This window comes from Vigna unguiculata, chromosome 9 (assembly GCF_004118075.2).
Source record: "Vigna unguiculata cultivar IT97K-499-35 chromosome 9, ASM411807v1, whole genome shotgun sequence".
NCBI lineage: Eukaryota > Viridiplantae > Streptophyta > Magnoliopsida > Fabales > Fabaceae > Vigna > Vigna unguiculata.
Window position 1 is genome coordinate 13806232 of NC_040287.1, and position 22240 is coordinate 13828471.

At 38.1% G+C, this 22240-nt stretch overlaps 2 protein-coding genes across 2 annotated transcripts; one reads left to right on the forward strand and one right to left on the reverse strand.

The window, feature by feature from the left end:
* The first annotated feature begins 13741 nt into the window (after positions 1 to 13741).
* On the forward strand, positions 13742 to 17995 carry LOC114163943 (protein DEHYDRATION-INDUCED 19 homolog 5-like). Its single transcript, XM_028048341.1, has 5 exons — positions 13742 to 14046; positions 15531 to 15673; positions 16062 to 16127; positions 16258 to 16487; positions 17674 to 17995. Exons 1-5 carry the CDS (start codon positions 13869 to 13871, stop codon positions 17765 to 17767), a joined length of 711 nt encoding a protein of 236 aa, XP_027904142.1. The 5' UTR covers positions 13742 to 13868; the 3' UTR covers positions 17768 to 17995.
* A 442-nt stretch (positions 17996 to 18437) lies between these two features.
* Positions 18438 to 20244, reverse strand: LOC114163942 (elongation factor Tu, chloroplastic). Its single transcript, XM_028048340.1, has one exon. The coding sequence runs from the start codon at positions 20119 to 20121 to the stop codon at positions 18667 to 18669; it is 1455 nt and encodes a 484-aa protein (XP_027904141.1). The 5' UTR covers positions 20122 to 20244; the 3' UTR covers positions 18438 to 18666.
* Positions 20245 to 22240: the final 1996 nt, after the last annotated feature.

A 22240-nucleotide genomic window follows, 5' to 3' on the forward strand; every position in this document is an offset into this window, starting at 1 on the left:
TGGGTTTGACAATATATGTGAATTGTATAGTTAAGATCCCTTCTTTGCCCCTATTTATTCTAATTGTTTAAATAAGTCCCAAGGCAGCTTCTATGTCTCAAATAGCTATCTTTTCAAAGAAGCCCGCCTATGAGTATCTTCCCCACATTGAGTTTGCCTACAATAGAGTGGTCCATAACACCACCAAACTCTCACCTTTTGAGGTTGCCTATGGCTTTAACCCTCTCACTCCTCTAGACTTGCTACCTCTTCCATCTTCTTTTGACTTTGTTCATAAAGAAGGGGTTTCTAAGTCTCAATTTATCAAAGATTTTCATGAGAAGATTAAAAGTCAAATTCAAGCTCAAATGGAAAAGATTGCCAACTCTAAAAATAAGGGCAAGAGAGTTCGGTCATTCAATAAGGGTGACTTATTTTAGCTTTATCTAAGGAAGGAAAGATTTCCTCAATTAAGAAAATCCAAACTTAGTCTACGTGGTGATGGTCCATTCCAAATCATAAAGAAGATCAACAATAATGCTTATCAATTAGATCTTCCAGATGAATATGATGTGCATCCTACTTTTAATATCATTGACTTAGTTCCTTTTACAGGTACTGTAGTTGATGAGGATGACAACCAAGATTTGAGGGCAAATCCTCTTCAAGGGGGAGGGGATGATGTGACCTCACCAAGCCCAATTGCACCTTCAAGCCTAAGTCCAAGCCCAAGCCCATTAAAAGGCCCAATTACAAGATCAATGATGAAGAAGATTCAAAAGGGCCTCCCATTAGATGATCACAAATTCAATGGGCTTCACACATTATTCAAATAGGCCAAAGAGATCACAAAGACTTGAAGAAGTGCATGTAAATCTAGTAGTGTAGATTTAAATTGGGCCATTGTTTGGGCTTTACTTTCCAATAATACATAAGACATGAAAGGAACATAAGATGAGGTTCAAATTGGGCTCAGCCCAATTCTCTTCATACATGGCCGAGATTATCAATACAAGGAGGCTTCTTTGCTTCATGGTTTGACTAAGGTTGGTCATCACATATAAAGGCTAAGAATCCTTCTTGTTCTTCAAGCCAAGATCCAAGGGCGTGATCTTGCCTCCTTCTCCAAGCTTGATCTAAGGGCCAAGATCAAAGCCCACTCCATCCAATGGCTCTCCTTTCGCATGTGTAAATGGCTTCATATAAAAGCCAAAATTTCACTCATTTGTAGACACTCTTGAAATTTTAAGCAATAGATGCAACTTGAGTTGAGAGCACTCCTCCCTCTATTGCCATTGAGAGTCACCCTTTTCTAGAGATTTCCTCTCTCTACCTCTAGCCACCTTCCTTAGGCTAGCATAGATTAGGAAATCCTATCACCTCTCTCACTTTCCATTGCTTGCAAGTGCCTTCCAACTTGCCTTCATTCCTTCATCCAATTTTCGCTACCCATGGAGTTCTTCACGCACCTTTGGAGCTCCACCACCCTCAGTTAAAAAATATTGTTAAGTGTTTAGCCACAAAAGTAAACTGTCATATCAAGGAAACTTTGAGCACCAAATTAAGGAGTTAAACCATATAATAGCACTCTAAAGGAGGAAACATCCAATGTTGACTGTTAAAGCAGGGGCCTAAGCTAAAAGAAACCCCTACAAGGGAAGAAACATCAAATGCCAATAATCACCATAGCAGAAGTTGAAATTGTGTTTTGATTTTCTACGCTTACTGTAATATCTTTGTACGAGACATGGGAGAGGTACAACAACTCCAATTTCTTATAATTAGATTCATCATTATGAGTAGCTAAACTCTCTAATGTTGGGATTGAATGTAAATTTTTTTATTCTCTGTATTGGTAGTGATTTATATATATTTAAATGTCTTATTCAATGTTAGTGGTTTAATTTATATTTTCTTGTTTGGATGAACCAATCACTCATCTTATTTCACTGATTTAGATTAAGTTGAGAAACTAATCTAAAATCTAACATCCAATCAAATCATCTAATGTTGTTAAATGATAGGAATAAATATTACTTCTTTAGTCGAATAAAGTCATGTTTTTAATGCAAGGATTCATTCAATTAGAATTGTAATGATTTTGAAGTCCTTAGGTTCTAAACTGAAGGAATTAATTTAGAATTGATTTAGAAACATTGAAAAATGGTTTTAATGTGTAGTAAATGAGTAACATTACAGTAGAAGAAGATTAATGGAATTCAATCTCAACATGCTCATTCTCATCAATTAATTTAACTTAAATTGAGATTGCATTGTGTATTCATTTTAATAAATCAAAACACTATTTCATTGCAAATATGAATACATATAAGATTATTGAAATATAAGAATAAATTCTTGTGAATATGAGACTTGTATGTGATACAACTACTCCAATACATTTATTGGAATTATCACAAAAATGTCAACTATTAACATCGGGTAAGCCGGACTAAACTTTTAACTAAACTTTTAACTAAGCCTAACTAAACTTATTTATCTTTAATATTTATTTTTGTTAACATTCATTGAGTTGACGATAATATATTGATTTTAAATATTTATTTTAACTAACATTAACTTAGTCTATGCTAACTTGTTTATTTTTAATATTTATTTTAATTAATGTTTTTTAAAATTGAAGTTAACTTAAATAAATATAAATATTAAAATTAAATAATGTTAGTATGGTTAAATCAATGTTAATTTCATCTATTTTTAATATTTGTTTTAGTTGAAGTCTTTAAACCAACATTAACCAAAATATGCATTTAATGAAAAAAAATTAAAGTTTATGTTTTTGAATTTAAAAAAAAAAAACTTAGAAACGACTTAGTTGACTTAATAACGTCATAAAAAATTAAGACCAAATGATACTATTTCTTATATATGCTTATTATATATAAAATATGATGAATGATGAATACTATACAATTAATATTACAAACATCTGTATTTAATGTATGCATTGAAAACACACACAATAATATTGATTATATTTATAAAAATATAACATATAATTAATATTTAAATTTTGCAATTAATATTACACACGTTATTAATAAATTTCGTCAGTTTATGTTTAAATCTGGAAGTTTTTGAAAGAATTTTAATTTTATTTAGTCTTGTATTCAAATTTTTAAAAAATATTAATTTATGCTTTTAATATTTTTACTTAACTTTCTTTTCAAAGTTGAAGACGACTAATATTTTAGATTAGTTTATTGTTTAAAAGGAATCGAAAGTACAATATGTTAAGATTTTTTTTATTGATCCAATATGAACACATTTTTCTGTCATGGAGGCTCTGCATGATCGAATGACGTGGTTGTGTTGCAGTTTCTGTGTGTAGTTTATGTGAGGATGCTAAGGAATCGTCTCAGTGTGTTCTTGTGTTGTCTGGTTGCTCAACAACCGTGGTAAAGGCTTCAAGAATTTATTCACCTTTCTTCTATATCCATTATATATTGTACTATACCTAGTTAATCTTGGATAATTACCCCGCTTAAACAGTCTAAATGAGGCAGCACTTGTGGCGGTTCGGCCGCCTACTTCAAAGAATGGCGCATAGGAAAGAACAACTAACTTTAGACTTAGAAAATTGTAGCGAGACCTCCAGCATCAACTCACTAACATAGGATTTGGGCTTGGTCTGAGCCCATTTAAAACCCTGAACATTAGCTTAAAATAATAAAGAGGACTCAGCCCATAAGAAGGAAAAAACATGATTAATAATTCTATAAATACACATGCACCCTAACAATTAAAGATACACTTTCATTAATTCACTAATATGAGATTTGACTTTTGAGAGTTCTTGCTGACTTGATCGTCGGAGTCCTTTCCGCAGGTAACTCCTTAAGGGTCCAAACCGCCAACATTAGGAGAAGGCACATCCAAGCCAAGGAGAAACCAGTCCGAGAATTCAGTGATTGGGGGTAAGATGTGATTTGTGTTCCCTGACATTTTGTTATTGTTTCCGCATGAACAATTGGCACCCACCGTAGGGCACGAGTTAGTATCTTACCAAGCAATCTGAGAACTTCCAAGAATGGTTTCCACATGTAGCAGAGCTGGAACTGTGAAGGAACCTGAGGCAGGACCAAGCCTGCCTGCACGCAACTCCTTGAATTTGGCCTGGAAGGCCAAACTAAGATGCAACAAGAGCTTGTTGATCTTAAGAAGCGTAGTGCTGACGAAATCGAGGCACTAAGGCAGGATAATTCTAAGCTGAGAAGGAAGATTGAAGCTGATCTCACCCAGAAGGGGGAAGGTAAGGAGCTACCAGAGGACCCCAAAATCCCAGTGCACCAACCCAGCGAGGAGGAAAGTGAATATAACCCTACCTAGTACACTTTCACCACCACTCAGCAAACACCCACCACATTCGCCTACCGAACGACTACCCAACACCCACCCACCCTCCCAACCCAACCCACAACTGTCCACCCTGCCGCTACGCTTCCCACCACCCATATCCCTCCCCATCACTACACCACAACCTTCCCTACCATCATCCGACACCCCATACCACCACATCCCTTACTACCACACCAACCTAGACGCCGCCATCCCTTTGTTGATGTCATACCCACCACCCCTCTTCCTAGCCAATGGGAACCCTTCACATTGGAACACTACACCAGGGACACAGATCCCGATGAACACCTCAAAGTGTACTTCACTCATGTTGCTATATACACATCTGAAGATGTCGTTTTCTACAAGGCATTTCCTACCACCCTAAAAGGCCCAGCCTTGGAATGGTTCACCTCTCTACCCCCACACTCCATCGATTGCTTCGACACCCTCTCCCATCTCTTCACCACCCACTTCACCAGCAACCGCCTTTACCAAGCCACACCCTTATTCCTTCTCAGCATTAGACAAGAAAAAGACGAGACGTTAAGGGCCTTCATAGATTGCTTTAGCAAGGTCACCCTTCGTATGCCAAACCTCGCCCAAGAAATTATCTTACAATGCATGACCCTCACCTTGAAACCTGGCCCGTTTTCCGACAACGTCTATCTCCGACCACTGGCCTCTATGCACGAGCTCAAGCTACGTGCTACAGATTACATCCGTATGGAAGAAATGAAAACCCTGCGAACTAGATTTTATACCGACTACACGCCCTCATCTCCCAAAACAGATAAACCACTATCACGATCCGACTCCAAGCCTAGAGAGCCTAGACCACCACGATTTTCAAGATACGCCCATCTAAGCATTCCCCGATCTTGGCTTCTAGAGAAAGCCTTCAAGCTGACCTTATCCCTCCACCCCGCAAAACATTGAACCCACCCAACGCTGTCATGACCAAATACTGCAAATATCATCGGAATAATGGTCACGTCACAAATGAGTGTAAAGCGCTTCAGGACAAAATTGAAGAACTGATATGCGCTGTCCATCTTTGACGATTCATCAAAAAAGATAGATCGTCCCACCCCAGGCAGTCCGTTAACCACATCATCACACGTGATAGCCACAACCATACTCGTCAACCACATAGCAACCGTAGCAACCACCCACCGGCCCACACCGACATCAACCATGTTGATCCTCCCCACCTTCGCCAGAGGAGCCTCCACCTCATTTGTCCGGAAGAAGCACCTCTGCAACATTCAATCTATCAACCATATCACCCACTCACACCATAAGCAGAGAATGTCGCCCATCACTTTCACCGACGCCGACTTTCATGGCGTCAACCAACAGCAGCACGACTCCATGGTCATCACCACAAAACTCGAGAACTTTGCAGTAAAAAAGGTCCTTATAGACTGAGGAAGTTCAGTCGACATCTTGTACTAGACGACCTACCAAAAACTCCAACTACCCGTCGCAGCTATGGTACCCTACGACGAGCCCATTTATAACTTCTCTGGCGAAAAAGTATCCACCTGAGGGTATATCGATCTTCATGCCGTGTTCCGCAAAGGACATCAAACCAAAATTGTACCCATCCATTTCTTGGTCGTGGAAGCACCCACATCCAACATCCAATATACTTCATCAACCGATCTTTGCAGGACCGGAAACCAGGTATCAGATGGTAGAAAAGCTAGCCTTATCCCTAGTAAATACTACAAGACGACTCCATCCCTACTTCTAAAACCACCAGATTGTCATCAAAACAGACTACCCCATTCAGCAAATCGTACAAAAACCCGACCTAGCGGGGCGAATGTCATCCTGGGTCGTTGAACTATCCAAATTCAAAATTTGTTATGAACCACACGGCCCAATAAAAGCCCAATGCCTACTCGACTTTGTCAATGACCTTCAATAAACCCCAGAAGAGGAACAATGGACGCTATATGTTGATGGTTCCTCCAACCCAAAAGGAACATGCGCCGACATCGTCTTAGAAGGTCCAAATCATATACTCATCGAAAAATCCTTATAATTCGCCTTTAAAACCTCCAACAATCAAGCCGAATATGAAGTTACCTTGGTCGGCCTATCCCTCGCACGAGAAGTCGGAGTACACGTGTTGACATGTAAAAGGGACTCCAAATTAACAATGATCCACCTCAATGATGAATTTCAGATTAAAGATGTCACTCTACTTCAATACTACCACCTCATCCGCAACATAATAAAATTCGGCTTCGATAGGGTAGAAATCCAGCATATACCAAGAGGGGACAATGCGCGAGCAGACGCCTTATCCAAGTTAGCAAGTACAAGTCCCTCCTACAACAGACGCTATCAGCACCATCAACGATGAACATATTCATAAACCTGGGCACCGCCAACAATTGGATGACTTCGTATATCCAATATCTGAAATCTGGGAACCTCCCAGCCACTATCGACAAGGGGTGGCCATCAAAAGCAGCACAATACATAATGGTTGGCGACAATTTATACAACCGTGGATATGAACAACCCTTGCTTAAGTGCATTACAAAGGAACAAGCAGAGTATGTAATCAGAGAAATCCATGAAGGGATATGCAGATACCATTCAGGTCCACAAACCATGACAGTTAGAATACTCAGAGCCGGCTAGTTCTGGCCAACCATGGAAGCAGATTGTCATGCTTTTGTCAAGAAATGCATACCATGTCAGAAACATAGTAATCTCATTCACTAGAAACAAGAGCAGTTGCATTCCATACTTTCCTCGTGGCCATTCACAAAGTGGGGGATAGATATATTGGGACCGTTTACCCCAAGCAAGGGGCAAGTCAAGTTCCTCATCATCGATATTGATTACTTCACAAAGTGGATAGAAGCCAAACCATGGACCACAATAACAACACAACATGTTTCGTATGGAAAAATATCATATGCTGATACGGGGCACCGCACACTATCATAACTGACAATGGACGACAACTCATAGATCAAGAGCTCGCTAAGTTCTATACTGGTCTAGGAATCAAGCATATCACTAGTTTAGTGGAGCATCCGAAAACCAACGGAAAAGCCGAGACTGCCAACAAAGTCATACTAGTCGAGTTACGCAAAAGATTAGATGGGGCAAAAGGTAATGGCCAGAGGAACTATTCGAAGTATTTTGGGCCTATAGATGTACCCCTCAATCCGCTACGAACGAATCTCCTTTCATTCTAGTATACGGGGCAGAAGTAATAATACCCGTCGAGATCAGGGAACCTTCTTTACGGCGACAAGTATACAACAATGATAAGAACCAACAGAGTTTATGTACTAGTCTGAAGTTGCTCACAGAAATGCGAGAAAAAGCTCAGATCAGAAACATGGCAGTAAAATAGAAAGCGTAGAGAAAATATAACTCAAAGCTTTGTTTGTGTAATTTTGTCAAAGGGGACCTGGTGTGGAGAATGTCTAGTAGTGCAAGAAAGAGATATGAAAAATTCTCGACTAATTGGGAAGGACCGTACCGAATACGAGAAGATTAAGGAGGATGTGCTTATAAGTTAGAACAATTGTCAGGAGAAGAAATACCGAACATGTGGAATGTATCTCACCTCAAGTTCCATTTCAGTTAGGACCGCCAAAATATACCCGCACAAACAAGTTGTAACCCTGGGTATACTCTTTTTCCTGACCTAGTATTTTTTCCCTAAGGAGGGTTTTGGCTAGGGAGTTTTTAACGAGGCACCCCAACTTCATGAATAAAAAGCAAAGGGTTTTTTCTCTACTTAACAGACTCGAAAATTACTTTCTTAAGTCCCCCACCACTTACCAAAATAAGCGGCCTGGGTCGAATAACAAAATTGTTGAGTTTCTTTCTTAAGTTCCCCACCACTTACCAAAGTAAGCGGCCTAGGTCGAACACAAATTGTTAAATCATTTCTTATGTTCCCCACCACTTATTAGAATAAGCGATCTAGGTCGAACACCAAAATTGTTAAGTTTCTTTCTTAAGTTCTCCACCACTTACCAAAGTAAGTGGCCTAGGTCGAACACCAAAATTGTTAAGTTTCTTTCTTAAGTTCCCCACCACTTACCAAAGTAAGCGACTTGGGTCGAACACCAAAATTGTTAAGTTTCTTTCTTAAGTTCCCCACCACTTACCAAAGTAAGCAGCTTGGGTTGAACACCAAAATTGTTAAATTTCTTTCTTAAGTTCCCCACCACTTACCAAAGTAAGCGGCCTGGGTCGAACACAAATCGATTAATGATTTCTTAAGTTCCCCACCACTTACCAAAGTAAGCGGCCTGGGTTGAACACAAATTGTTAAATCATTTCTTAAAATTTCCCCACCACTTACTAAAGTAAGCGGCCTGGATCGAACACAAATCATTAAATCATTTCTTAAAAATTCCCCACCACTTACTAGAATAAGCGGCCTGGGTTGAACACAAATCGATAAATGATTCCTTAACTCCCCCACCACTTACTAAAGTAGACGGCTTGGGTCGAACATCAAAGTTGTTACGTTGTTTTCTAAAAAATCGTTAAGTTATTTTCTAAACTTTCCCACAACTTACCAAAGTAAGCGGTCTGGATCGCACATCTTCAGCAACTATAACAAATCCAAAAAGCAACAAAGCCATCAAACAACGCGCCTATAACACGAACTAGCGGCATCATGCAACGCGATAAGTACATAAAACACATTCATCCGATAAGTATATACAACACGTTCATCATATTAAAAAGCAAAAGAAAAATTGTACGGAATATTACAAACTTAGAATGAAAAAGCAAATCGAATGTTCAAATCCCTAAATCCTAAGTCTCTGTCTGATTCATGTTCACCTCCACGGTCGCGGTCTCGCCAGGGTTCTCATCTGCTTCAACCGCCACCTTCTCAACTTCCTCCTGCGGGCTTGATTTCGTTTCATTCACAAGCTGCCCATCCACCACATATTTATTTACGTCAAACTTGGCGTCAGACGCGTTGATATCTTTGTGGAAGAAGGTCGTTTGCCGCAAACCCTCCTAAAAATCGTTGATGTGCTTTTGAATAATATGGCTCTTCAGGTCCTCAAGTTCGCTTTCAAGCCCATCATGTTTTTCTTTCAGCTCATCATAGTCGGTCTTTAGGTAAGTGATCTTTTCATTAAGTTTTTTCTTAGAGTCCAGACATCTGACTCTCTATGACCCCAATCGTTTCCTTTCCTCCAGCCATTCCTCATTTTCCTTCTTCCAAGCCGCATTCTCCTCTACATGCTTGTCAACTTGGACTTTAAACTCTTCCTTGAGTTCCTCCACCTTTGACTGACCACCCTCCTTCAACTCTCTTTGATATAAACTACCCACTCTGCGCCCCAAGATCAAGGCCTTGCGGCTAAACTCTAGCATAGCCTTAACCATGGCGTTGGGCTCCATATTGTCAATGGAGTTGACCAAAGACTCTGCCAGATTAATTTCAATATCACGCTAGATGGTAGTCTCTAGCAACTCAATCAGCCCGACCTTAGGCTTCTTTGAAAAAGAAGATCCCGACCCCAACAGCGTAGCCCTTACTCGCTTGACATCTTTCCCACCACCCTGCTTAATAGGCACCTTCACTTTCCTCTTAATACCTCCGTGGACATGCACCTCCACAAGCTGATCTTGAAGTTAGGAAGCTTAGTGTTCCCAACGTTTTTGGCTTTTGAAACTTTCTCCTTTTGTAGTGCTTGAAACAAATTCAAGTTCTTCTTCCCAAGTTGAGCCATATGACCTACAGTGGCGATAAGCACTAGTTAGTTTCCTCAAAAACAACATAGCGGTTAAAACACAAAAAGATACCTTCTAAATCAATAATGGGATGCATGGATAAATAAACTCTAACTAAGTCCTTAGTGTTCATCTTATCATTAAACTTCATCAAGGTCTCCACCACCTCCCTATCAACTACTAACAACTCCACCCTTTTCATATCCTTATAATGCCAAGGGTTGTCGGTCCAGCTAAATGGGAACTTCGTAGTCCTATCGTCGTTATAAAAGTAGGAACATCCCGACTCCTTAACTACCACCTTAAAGAAACCATCTTTAAAGTGCTTAAGCGATTGAGTGAAGGCTTCCAGTCTACTTACTCCTGGCCGGCTTATCAATGACAATCAGGTAGTTGGATTCTTGGGCCTAGTGTCGTAAAAATACAAGAAACATTGCGGTGATGACTACAAATATGCCCAACTGTTAGGATGCAGCTAAGTAGGGGCAACATTTATCAATCGTAATACCCTCATTGTGAAATCATCAAAGGGCAGCCTCACGTACAACTGAGAGAACTGGCACATGTACACGTAAAAAACCCCCTCTGAAACTCCCTCTTGGCTTTGACATACGCAGTCAATCGCGCTTACTCTTTCCAAAGCCATTATATCCCGCCTGATATTCCTCTCCAAAATAGGTATACAGTTTAACCAAGAGTTTAGCAGACAACCGCCTGATGTTGGGTTTGCACATCCTCGGCCACCCATCCATATCTGGTTCTTACCGGTAAGCTGCTTTCTGCTAACTCCTCTAGCGGGTCCTCCCTTGTTTCAGTAGTCACCTCCATTGGGATCCTCCCTTCACCGGCTAGTTAGCCACTACCCTCGCTCCCTGACCGACCACTACCCTCTCCCTCTAATTGTCCACTCCCACTACCCGAGCTAGATAATGACACACTACCACTAACACTTGACATACCTTTTCAAAATTTAGGATGACGGTAGAGATAATGAACGTATTGGACAGATTTTGCACGCACACAAGTCACTTTTCTTAAACTTTAGCAAATGAAGCAAGATGACCAAATATTTCCATCCACCTGTATTTATAATCAATGTTTGAGCCATTATAAAGTTTTCCACCCAAATAATGAGATATGAAACGTCACGATGAATGCGAAGCATCACAAGTTTAAGAATGAATACGCACATCCCTCTAATAGGACCCTTGACAACTGACACCCCTTCACCTACCTCCATCACTTCTGTCATAGTCTTAGCAATGTTAATCACATCTCAAGACTGGGGGACTACCATACCATACCAAGAAGTAATTTTTTCTTGCCGAAAACCAAAAACTATCAGAACAAACACGCAGATTGTTCCATAACACACATCACCAAAGATCAACAGACCGGTATGTTGAACACATATCGCTAGCGCTGATACGACTCATCACTTACTCCAAACTGATAACATCCAAACCTTTGACACGATATATATCTCGCAAAAGGCTGGGGGACTGATGTACTGTATCTAGGCAAACTTAGATAACCATTCGACATAAACTGCCTATATATAGTCCTATAATAAAACCAATAGGCGGATAGTCAACTAAGCACAATCACATACATGGCAGCCTAGGCCGCCTATATAAAAGATACAATGTAATAAAGAGCTGTTAACTCCAAACTTAGGCCCCTCACAGATACTCAGAACTTGGGCCCAGTCCAGGCCCACAGAGAATCTAAATATTGGCCCAAAGTGACTAGAGGGGGCCTAACCCACAAGAAGGGGCAGGCGCAATTAATGACTTTATAAATAGATGTGGACCCCAACAGTTAAAGGTACACTTTCATTAGTTCACTAATATGAGATTTGACTTTTGAGAGTCTTTTGCTGATTTGATCGTCGGAGCCCTTTCCGTACGTAACCCCTTAAGGGTTCAAACCATCAATGTTAGGAGACGACATGTACAAGTCAAGAAGAAGTCAGTTCAGAAGGTCAAGGATTGGGGTAAGGCATTACTTGTGTTCCCTAACATTCCTTATTGTTTCCGCAGGAACATTTTTTAATTCACTTTTTTACAAAATTAAGTACTGATTTTTACATTAAAATTTAGTAGTAAAAAAATGTTATACTAATAAAACAATATAGTCACCCACTTTTTTTTTCAAAATAGAGCAATATTATCTCTCTCCAATTCAAGACCAAATATATTATTTGTATAAATGTTATACTAATATTTTTTTATTAAAAATGGCTTCTTAGCATATTACATTATTGTATATTATTAACCCATATTTTGTCAAATGAATTTTTTTACTACTAAATTTTAATAAAAATATAAGTACTTAATTTTGTAAAAATATTTATACTTAATTAGTTTTAATATGTAAAAACATAAATTAAAAAATACACTTCAATTATTAACAAAAATTGTGACAAAATTGAATCAAAAACACAAAAGTGGAGACTAAATTGAAACAAAAATAAGATGTATGAGTACTAAATTGAAATCAGTACAATGATATTTGTCACACGTGACATTATCCTGTCACGTGGCATAATAAGGATTTGGCACGTGACAACAAAAATTTTTACAAAAAAAAATTAAAAAATTAAAAAATTAAAAAAAATTAAAAATTAAAAAAACCAGATAATGATACTTGACGTGATGTTAATCGTGTTAATTATTTTTTCTAAAAAAGACCTAATTAAGACACTTTTTCAAAAGTGGGGACGCTATTGATATTTTTTTATTCGCAATACCAAATTGACACACTCTGGTAAATATAATCCGAGTAATTAAACTTTTATTTTCTTAGACTAATTTTTTTGTTGTTTGAGTTTTGGTGTGGTTTTCTTTTCTTATTTTCTCTTTCTGGTTTATATTTAACATGTTACAGATAAATTGATGACCTTTTATGTCATTATTTCACAATGACAGAGCACGTACCAAAATTTGAAAAAAAAAAATCCGAATAAAAAATATTACATTAAACATTCCTTGGTTGCAATATTTCATTTTAACATACCTTAAAACAATACTCAAAACATTGAGCTTTTTAATTTGACTATGAGTTCAGATTTTTTCTTAAATTTTTAGTTTTTCTTTTTTTTGTGAAGTCCTTAAAATACATTGATATTATTGGTATATTAAAAGTTCTTTTAATATATTCTAATTCATCAAAAATAGTATTATCAATTAAACACTTATGATTCTTAAATATGTTTAGGGAGGTTGTTAATGATCCCATGGAACATTCCTTTATGATATTTATGGTTGGAATTTTAAATCAAGTTTATTTTTAAAACCCATTTGATTAAAAAAAATGTAGCTTTATAGCGTGAAATGTAAAAAATTGCATTAAATTTTACAATAAAATTACTTTTGGGAGAAAAAATTCAAACATATTTTCTTAAAACTTAATCCGTCTCGAAACTAAGTTCACGAAATTAAGATACATTATATGCTTTAAGCCATATGATCTAAATAAGGGTAAGAAATGCTATTAAACTTAACCAAAATATAGTTAAAAAATGCTGAAACATATGAGGGAGATAATCATGGCAATGCAATCTCTATTATTGTAATGAAAACGTGGTTTAATCCGGTATCAGATTTTATGAGGAGAATAAGGGGGTGAAAGTGGCACGTGTGAGTGAGGAATAGTGAATGTTTTATTGTGTCAGAAGTGAGAGTTGAGAGTGTCAGAAGGCAAAGAAATGAGTAGCAAAACACGACCACACTAATCGGAGCAGATGAAGTGATGAGTGATGATGATATTGACGAGAAAGCATGTCCTTTCTCTTTTGGTTTGAGAAATCTCTTTTGATCACTCACTCACTCACCACAACAAAGCCACACCCTTCTCTTTCTCCCTCTCTTCCCACCATCATGGACTTCATCTTCAGGGCTGCCACTATTCATCCCTCCAATCACTTCCCCTCTCTCCAAGCTTCTCGCCTTCACTCAGGTACTTTTTTCCACACCCATTTTCTCTTTCTGCTCTTCACTACTACATTTTTCTCTCTCTTTTTGCTCTATATGCTTTTTTTCCTCTTGGTGTGAAAATGGAGTCCTAAAGGTACGTTTTTTCCTTGGTGGGTGCAAGTGAGGGAAAAAAAAGAGAGAGAGAGAGAAAGAGGGCATTTGGGTTGCTTTAGAATTGCACTGAACTCTCGGTGAACTGAATTAAAAGCCCATGTACGCTAGTGAGAGAAGTTTAATGTCAAAGTTCCGGTTTTTCTGTAATCGTTTCCTTCAGGGGACCTCTACTTTGAAGCATGCAGTTTAGCTCTTAAAGGGTTGGCATTAATCAGGAGCAGTTACTTTTGAAAAAAAAATATTATTGTTGTGAATGTTTGTTTCCGCCATTGAATGTGCTGCAAGTGGGCATCATTTGCAAGTAACCGTTTCGATTGGTGTCTGTGCAATTCACGGCTGATGTAAGGGACAGCAAGGATATGTTTTGGCTTTATAATTTAATCACTGAGTAATGATTTCCAGGTTCTCTGTTTATGGGAACTTGGGCTTAATTAAGACAATAAATCAAACTACTCTGGCAGGTTCTGCCAAGCTTTTCCATATATGCTGCTCTTATCATACGAGAGTGCGAGATAATTGCGTATATAATAATTTCTCCGAAGGCTTAAAAGCAGAAATAAGACAAAAAACAAGGGTGAGAAGGTGAAGTGAATTGGAGTAATGACGAAGGAGTGTGATTCCCCAGAGGAAGAACTGCCTCAAGCTGCTGCTTTGAGGAGGAATCTAGAAAAGTTGAGGTTTGAAATGAACAGCGTCAATGAAGGAATTCAGTCGTATATACTGGCGCGGAGAACTATTGGAACTTGGGGGCCTTCACGATATTTAATTGAGGGGGAGGAGAATGTTTCTGAGTCTGATGGAGGTGAAATTGAAAAAGTTCCAATTTCAATTGTGCTTATGTCAACTATTTTCTCCCTTGTTAGGGGCGTCACACCTGTGTGATCTATCAGTTTTTCTGTTCATGAATGCTTTCACATTTGGTTCTTTTCTGGAATTTTTTTATCCTATGGCTTCACTTTTATCCTGAGTTTTGGATGTGCCCTGCAAATTGCTAGTATTCTCCTTGTTACTGAGATTTTTAGAATGAGGGGATTACCCTCCAAGCCTTCGATTTAATTTTTGCAAACGAAATTACCCAAATTTAGAGAAACTTAGATGATTTGAAACATCCAAAAATGAAAAAAAAAAAGTTAATTTCTTAACCTCCTATTCTCTTCCCTCAATCTTCCCCTCCTTGCACCTAAACATACCATGGAGAGCATAAGGAAACCTCAGCACTGTTCATTTTCCTTCTTGTTAGTGTTTTATAATCTTGTACATTTTCTTTCTTGAGATGTAGCTTTTATGGCATTAAAAATGGATCCTTTGTGCCAAAAATAGCTTACTGATGCGGATTCCATTTGAACTATACAGATAAATACTCAATGCTCAATTATACAGATGAGGAAGATGATGCAAAATCTCTTTTTCAATGTCCTTTCTGTGATTTTGAGTTTGATTTTTCTTCAGTTCGTGCTCGTTTGGAAGATGAGGGTTGCTATGACCCAAGAGATATGGTATGACGGTTCTGAATTTTGAACTTTAATGTTTGGCAGAAGTTATTGCTAACGTCATAACATGTACACTTTTGTTAGCCTCTGTTTCCTTTTCCTAGTTTCCTTGATTAATTGTGAGACTGTCCATTGACTTTATTATAGTTTGTAAACTATAGTTCATAGCTTAAGTTCAATTGTATATGACACTCAACAGATATTCTGTGTATATACTTGATACGGTGCACTGTTCTGATATGAAAAAGAAAAAGGTAAGGATAGAATTAACTAGCAGCCATTTTAGTAAAAAGCAAAGAAAGAATGAAATAATGTTTCTGAACATTTCACTTAGGTAATTAAGTTGTAATTTAAATTTGAAAATTGACTGATTGTCTTAATTTTCCTATATCAGACCTGTCCTCTGTGTGATGAAAATTTAGGGGAGGATGCAGTCAGGGTTGCACAGAATTCAAGCAAGGTAAATCTTACCAACTGAATCTTGTAATTTTGTGTTCTAAATGTTACCTAGCTCACTCTTGGTTTCAAGAGAACTTGATTCTTGCCCAAGGCAATCGAATATGCCAATAAATGATATATACTTTCTATAGAGATCTTGGAAGTCTGACAAATCTAGCATCTCGTCGAGTGATACGGTTGTGTTTGACAAGAAACTTCCTGCCAGAGGAAGACATGTGCCTGATCCGCTTCTGACACCATTTGTTCGCAATGTGTCTGTTCCAAACTCCAGTGGGATCCAACCCGGTGAAGGTTTCTCCAGCAGTGCCTCAGACATTTCCAGTGGAAAGGGGTATGATCCTGACATTTTCAGTGGAAAGGGGTATGATCCTTCTTTCTCTATGTTAATTTGTATTGGAAGTATGCTTATATCGTGAAAAAGAGCGTGAGAAACTGATAATTCTAAGTGCAAAGCATTAAAAGAATAGCTAAAGATCAACTTTGTTTTCCTTTATAGACACTGCTAATCTCCTGTTCTTGGAAATGTTATAAATGTACTACTATAACTAATTTAGCATCTTCACTGGTATCTGCTAAATTCATAAGTGTAGTAGTCTAGCTCAATTTATTACTATTGCAACTCATTCATTGTTCTATACATAAAAATAGTGATAATAATACTTCTATGACATGGGTAATTGTTTGTCCGATTTGACACATTATATATATATATATATATAGTGCATACATAGCAATACATTTCTAAATAGTCTGTGCGCTGTGGATTTACAAGAGATATCATTCGGAGTGTATTTATTAGTTGGTTAACAGCAATCTACATTCTATTCATAATGTGACATTACATATATGTAACTCGACAAACTATATGCTGCTTTGGAATTTTTACTTTGTTCTTTCCGCTTGAAGGTTACTTTGAAAGCTTAGGGAGGTGTTTGATACATGGCAAATGTGTACGATATATTTTTACATTTGTCCGACTTAGAAATAACAGGATAGAGAGGAGGGATTCCATTGAGATTATGCATTTTCTTGCTATTTCAATCTTACTGTTAAAGTGTTAAATGTCCATTCTTATCTATTTTCGGGTTTTACTAGAAGTTGAATAACCTACTTTGTTGGTGATTATGAAAACTTTCCTTCTGGACCTCGAATATGTCGAATTGTATGATACCCTTTTAGCCAAAATTACTTGACTTTCAATGTTGATGAGACACCCTTATTAATATCTCCTGACATTTGTTTCACAAGCATGCTCTATTTAGAAGCGAATCTATCTTACTCGTCCATTTAAATTTTGGTGATTAAATACTTTTAACGAGTAGCAATATCTGAAATGGTAACCATATTACAAATTTTTCTTAACTAAAACATTTGATGCATTGATAAATAGTGAGGATAAATTTTTTGTGTTGATCCTGTATTTGATGCTGCATGAAGATAGTAGCAGCGACTGCATACTGTCTTAAAAAGAGGGACAGCAATAAGATTCATGAAAAATTGTCTGCTTAAAACCAGTGCTGAAACGTCGTTGATGGTTTTGTTTGCAGTTCTGAGACAGACTCGGGAGATGAGGAGGATATTGAAGAGAGAAGACAGAAGGCATCTTTTGTTCAAGAGTTGGTGTTATCAACTTTATTCTAGGAAACATGCATCTAACAACTTATAGACAGTCTTGCGTTCAGGTAGCGTAGATTCTTGTAAGAAAATAACTGCGTTTTGGTATGGTGCATGAATTTAGAATAGGTAATCTAAGTGTTGGATAGTCACAAAATTGGATGGTTGCCTGGTTTGCAGGCATGCATTATTGAACATCTGAACTTATTTATGGTGTATTTTAAATCTATATATAGAAGTGAATCTTTTGCATCACTTTATCATCATGGCAAGAATGAGCCATGATTCAAGTCTTTTGCACGGAATGTTTTTTTTATGAGGCTTGATTGATTCAGCAGGTTAATCTGATTGTGAAAACTTGGTTAGTGTTTAGCCAAGGGAACTGACCAGTCTAACTTGGTTATTATAACATTCTAACAGGTTGGAACTCATGAGCAACTAATGTTCATTTTGAGAGTTTGGCGTAACTGCAACTGTGTGATGTTACTGGTTATTGTTTCTATCGTGTTAGAATGAGTCTATGGAAAATCCGCAATTGTAGTCTTTAGCATTGATTAATCTCGTACGAAAGGAAGAGGGAAACTTGAAAGTAACCCAAATCAAACTCTTATACTGAAGTTTTTCTTCCTATTTAACTCATTGTTTCATGAAATTGATCACCATTGAATTGAATAGATGCAAGAAACCAAACATAGAGTAGAAGTAAATAGCCAAATGTAACAGCTTAACTACCTGATGTGAGGAGCTTGCATTCCATTGAAGATAGTGAAGCAAAGAGCAGTAACAGCAAAGAGAATTGATTTGGGATAGAAGAATATGATCATGGAATAACAATATCCATCGTAAAGGTAGAAAGTATAAGAAAAAGGGAAAGGAAAGGAGTATAAAAGGAAGAGGAAGAAGAAGGAAAAGAAAAATGAGAGAAATCACTCGATGATGGATTGGATAACACCAGCACCAACGGTCTTGCCTCCTTCCCTAATGGCGAACCTCATTCCCTGTTCGCAGGCGACAGGAACAATGAGCTCGACGACCATCTTAACACGGTCACCGGGCATAACCATCTTGGACTCCTCGTCCTTGTCGTTCATGATGCCGGTCACCTTCCCCGTCACGTCGGTGGTTCTCATGTAAAACTGAGGCCTGTACCCTGCAAAGAACGGCGAGTGTCTCCCACCTTCCTCCTTCTTCAGAACATAAACAATGGCCTCGAACTTCGTGTGGGGCGTAATGGTGCCAGGCTTTGCCAGAACCATCCCTCTCTGAATGTCCATCTTCTGAATCCCTCTGAGCAGCAGCCCCACGTTGTCCCCCGCCAACGCCTCGTCAAGAATCTTCTGGAACATCTCCACGCCTGTCACCGTCGTGTTCCTCGTTTCCCTCAAACCCACAAGGTCAACGGTGTCGCCAACTTTTATCGTCCCACGCTCCACTCGCCCCGTTGCCACCGTCCCACGCCCGGTGATTGTGAAAACGTCTTCCACGGCCAGAAGGAAAGGGAGTTCGGTTTGGCGCTGCGGAATGGGAATGTAGTTGTCCACTTCGTCCATCAGTTGGTAGATTTTATCCACCCATTCGTTGTCGCCGCGTTTGATTGCAGGGTTCTCCATGAGAGCTTCCAGAGCCAAGAGTGCGGAGCCCGAGACGATGGGGATGTCGTCGCCGGGGAACTCGTACGACGAGAGAAGCTCGCGCACTTCCAATTCCACCAACTGGAGGAGTTCTTCGTCGTCGACTTGGTCCTGTTTGTTCAGGAACACCACCATGTTGGGCACGCCGACTTGTTTTGCCAACAAGATGTGTTCTTTCGTTTGGGGCATGGGGCCGTCGGCGCCGGACACCACCAGGATGGCGCCGTCCATCTGGGCGGCGCCGGTGATCATGTTCTTGACGTAGTCCGCGTGGCCGGGGCAGTCCACGTGAGCGTAGTGGCGGTTTTCAGTTTCGTATTCCACGGTGGCGGTGTTGATGGTGATGCCGCGGGCGCGCTCCTCCGGGGCGGCGTCGATCTCGTCGTACTTCTTGGGGGCGCTGTTGCCGAGGGCGGCGAGGGCCATGGTGAGGGCGGCGGTGAGGGTGGTCTTGCCGTGGTCGACGTGGCCGATGGTGCCTATGTTGACGTGGGGCTTCTTGCGCTCAAACTTGCCGCGCGCGGCACGGACGGTGAATTGGCGGCGGTGGGTTGTGGTGGAGGGTGTGCGGCGGAGGATGGTGGAGGGCTGGAGGAAGGAGGAAGAGAGAGTGGTTGGTTTATGGGTGGTGGTGGTGGTGGTGGAGCGGAAGGGTGTAGAATTTAGAGAAGTGGGTGAAGAAGAAGAAGATGATGATGCATGTGGGAAGAGTATGAGTTTGGAGGAAGCAGTTGCAGAAGAAAGTGCCATGGTTTTGGAGAATTGGGATTTTGGAGAGTGAAGAGAGTGAAAAGAGAAGACGAAGTTTGTGTGAGTGTAAGGTGTTATGAGTGTTATCTGGTGGTGTTGGTGAGAGTGTGTGGATGGATAAAAGATGGCCTCATATCACTTCTATCCTTTTTTCTGCCTCAATTTTGGAAGGATCACATTATTCTCTTATTCTCTCTCTTTTTCATGTTAACCCAACTCCTAATGCATATCAACCAAGATTTTGTATGTTTCATTACAAAACTACTTGCACATGGGTAAAATATAATTTACTTTTCTTCATTCTTTTAAAATTCTTATTCTGAAAAAATATTTAGTTCAATTTAATTGATCGGGAAGAATGTGAACTTAGAAGAAAATTTTTATTTTCAAATATTAACATTCAAGCAGGAAGCTAATATAAATTGTGTATATTTATAACTGATAAATATGACGTATTCGAATATTATGAACATGAAAGTATCTTGCGAAGTTTTAATACGTCGCAGAGATAATTTTTACCTGAAAATAATCACAGCCAAGTGCGTGGAAAGAGCAGAAAAGAATGGCATGAACAGGGTTATACGTAAATCTTATAAACAACTCTGATCCGGAAACCCTGAGTTCAACCTCATGCAAATTCATTCTATAGCATATGTCCATGATTGTTCAGATTTACTGGACAACTCAAATGATGGTGGAATCAATATCTCACTCAAGACCAACAATCAACAATTCTTCAAAATTTTTTTCACATATAAAAGATATTTATTTTTAATATTAATACATTTTTTATACTTGGTTTCTTCAAATATTTTGTTAACTTATTTTTACACTGAAAACTTCATAAGATAAATAGGTCTAATTTCTAATAAAGGAATTCTTATGATTGCAGTTTTTTCAGAAGTAAGGAAGAATGTTGACCTAGACTATCATTTGACTCCACAATTATATAAAAAGCCTAAGCTCAGGTCTTTGTGTTTATTTGAGGTGATTTGTTAAATAAGCGAGTGAGAGAGTGGGCATCCACGTGGCCTTTTCCCAGCGTTGTTCCTTCCTCTGATAGCGATGCCTATTTTATTCATGTCTCCACGTTAAGTAGACTTGCTGGAACCTAGATCTACCATAACAAACCCTTTTTTTTTTTATTATTATTTAGAGAATTAGAAAGAAAGAAATCTTGTAAGAAAGTACTACATTAATTAAAATAAAATATACTTAACCTAAAATATGAATTCTTTATTAGTTTTTTTTTTCTTAAAAATAAAAATATATTTTTAAAATGATGCATCTCTTTTCATTCTCCTTAATTTTCACTCGTTGAAAGACTACTCTGTCTTTTCCGAATGTATTCAACCAAACAACGACTTAAAGTCAATATGCATAACTTAAAATTTCATTTTATATATTTAAAACGATTTAGGGATTGGTATTAGTTTCACTACTAGTAAATAATAAAAGTTAATTTACCAAAAAAAGAATAATACTAAGTATTTATAGGACCTTGAAATATGAACACTATACTATAACGATACCGTTCAAATTTATTAAGCCCCAAAAAAATATTCAAATAAGCAAACTCGATTTTCTTCCCAATGCTTAAATGTACTTCTTTTGGAATATAAAGAAAAGTTTACCTTTAGTCTATACAAATATTTGAATTACCTTTATAATATTTTTAAGAACATTATCTAATAACTTAATAATAGCATTCATCTAATTATGTATAACAATGTTCAGCATCATATAGTTTAACTCAAAGTTCTTTCTATCGATACAAAGGCAAGAATACAGGCATTTTGAAATATGAAACGTAACATCAATAAAAGCCGAGGATTGATTAAAGAAAACTAAATCAAATTTGCTCTTGAAAGTGAAAAACAAATGTATTTGTAGTAGAAATATTAATAAAACATTGAATAAAAGTCACTTAACTTCAAATTTAATTGTAAAAAAATTAATTTTATAGGATAGAAGAAACTTAAAATAAATTTTATATTACTACCCCGAACACAAGTGAGTAATAGCAAAATTATAATACTTTGGCAGGGTAAGCAAACAATTTCAAGTTTCCAGTACCTGGACTACATGCCCAGAAATACTAGTTGGGAAGACCTGCATG

What these genes read in the sequence shown, in the direction of transcription:
- LOC114163943 (XM_028048341.1), top strand. Translation starts at nt 13,869, where the DNA reads ATGTCCTTTCTCTTTTGGTTTGAGAAATCTCTTTTGATCACTCACTCA. An exon ending in GCTATGACCCAAGAGATATG is followed by an intron (nt 15,674 to 16,061) that starts GTATGACGGTTC and finishes TTCCTATATCAG; the next exon opens with ACCTGTCCTCTGTGTGATGA. An exon ending in TTGCACAGAATTCAAGCAAG is followed by an intron (nt 16,128 to 16,257) that starts GTAAATCTTACC and finishes TACTTTCTATAG; the next exon opens with AGATCTTGGAAGTCTGACAA.
- LOC114163942 (XM_028048340.1), bottom strand. Translation starts at nt 20,121, where the DNA reads ATGGCACTTTCTTCTGCAACTGCTTCCTCCAAACTCATACTCTTCCCA.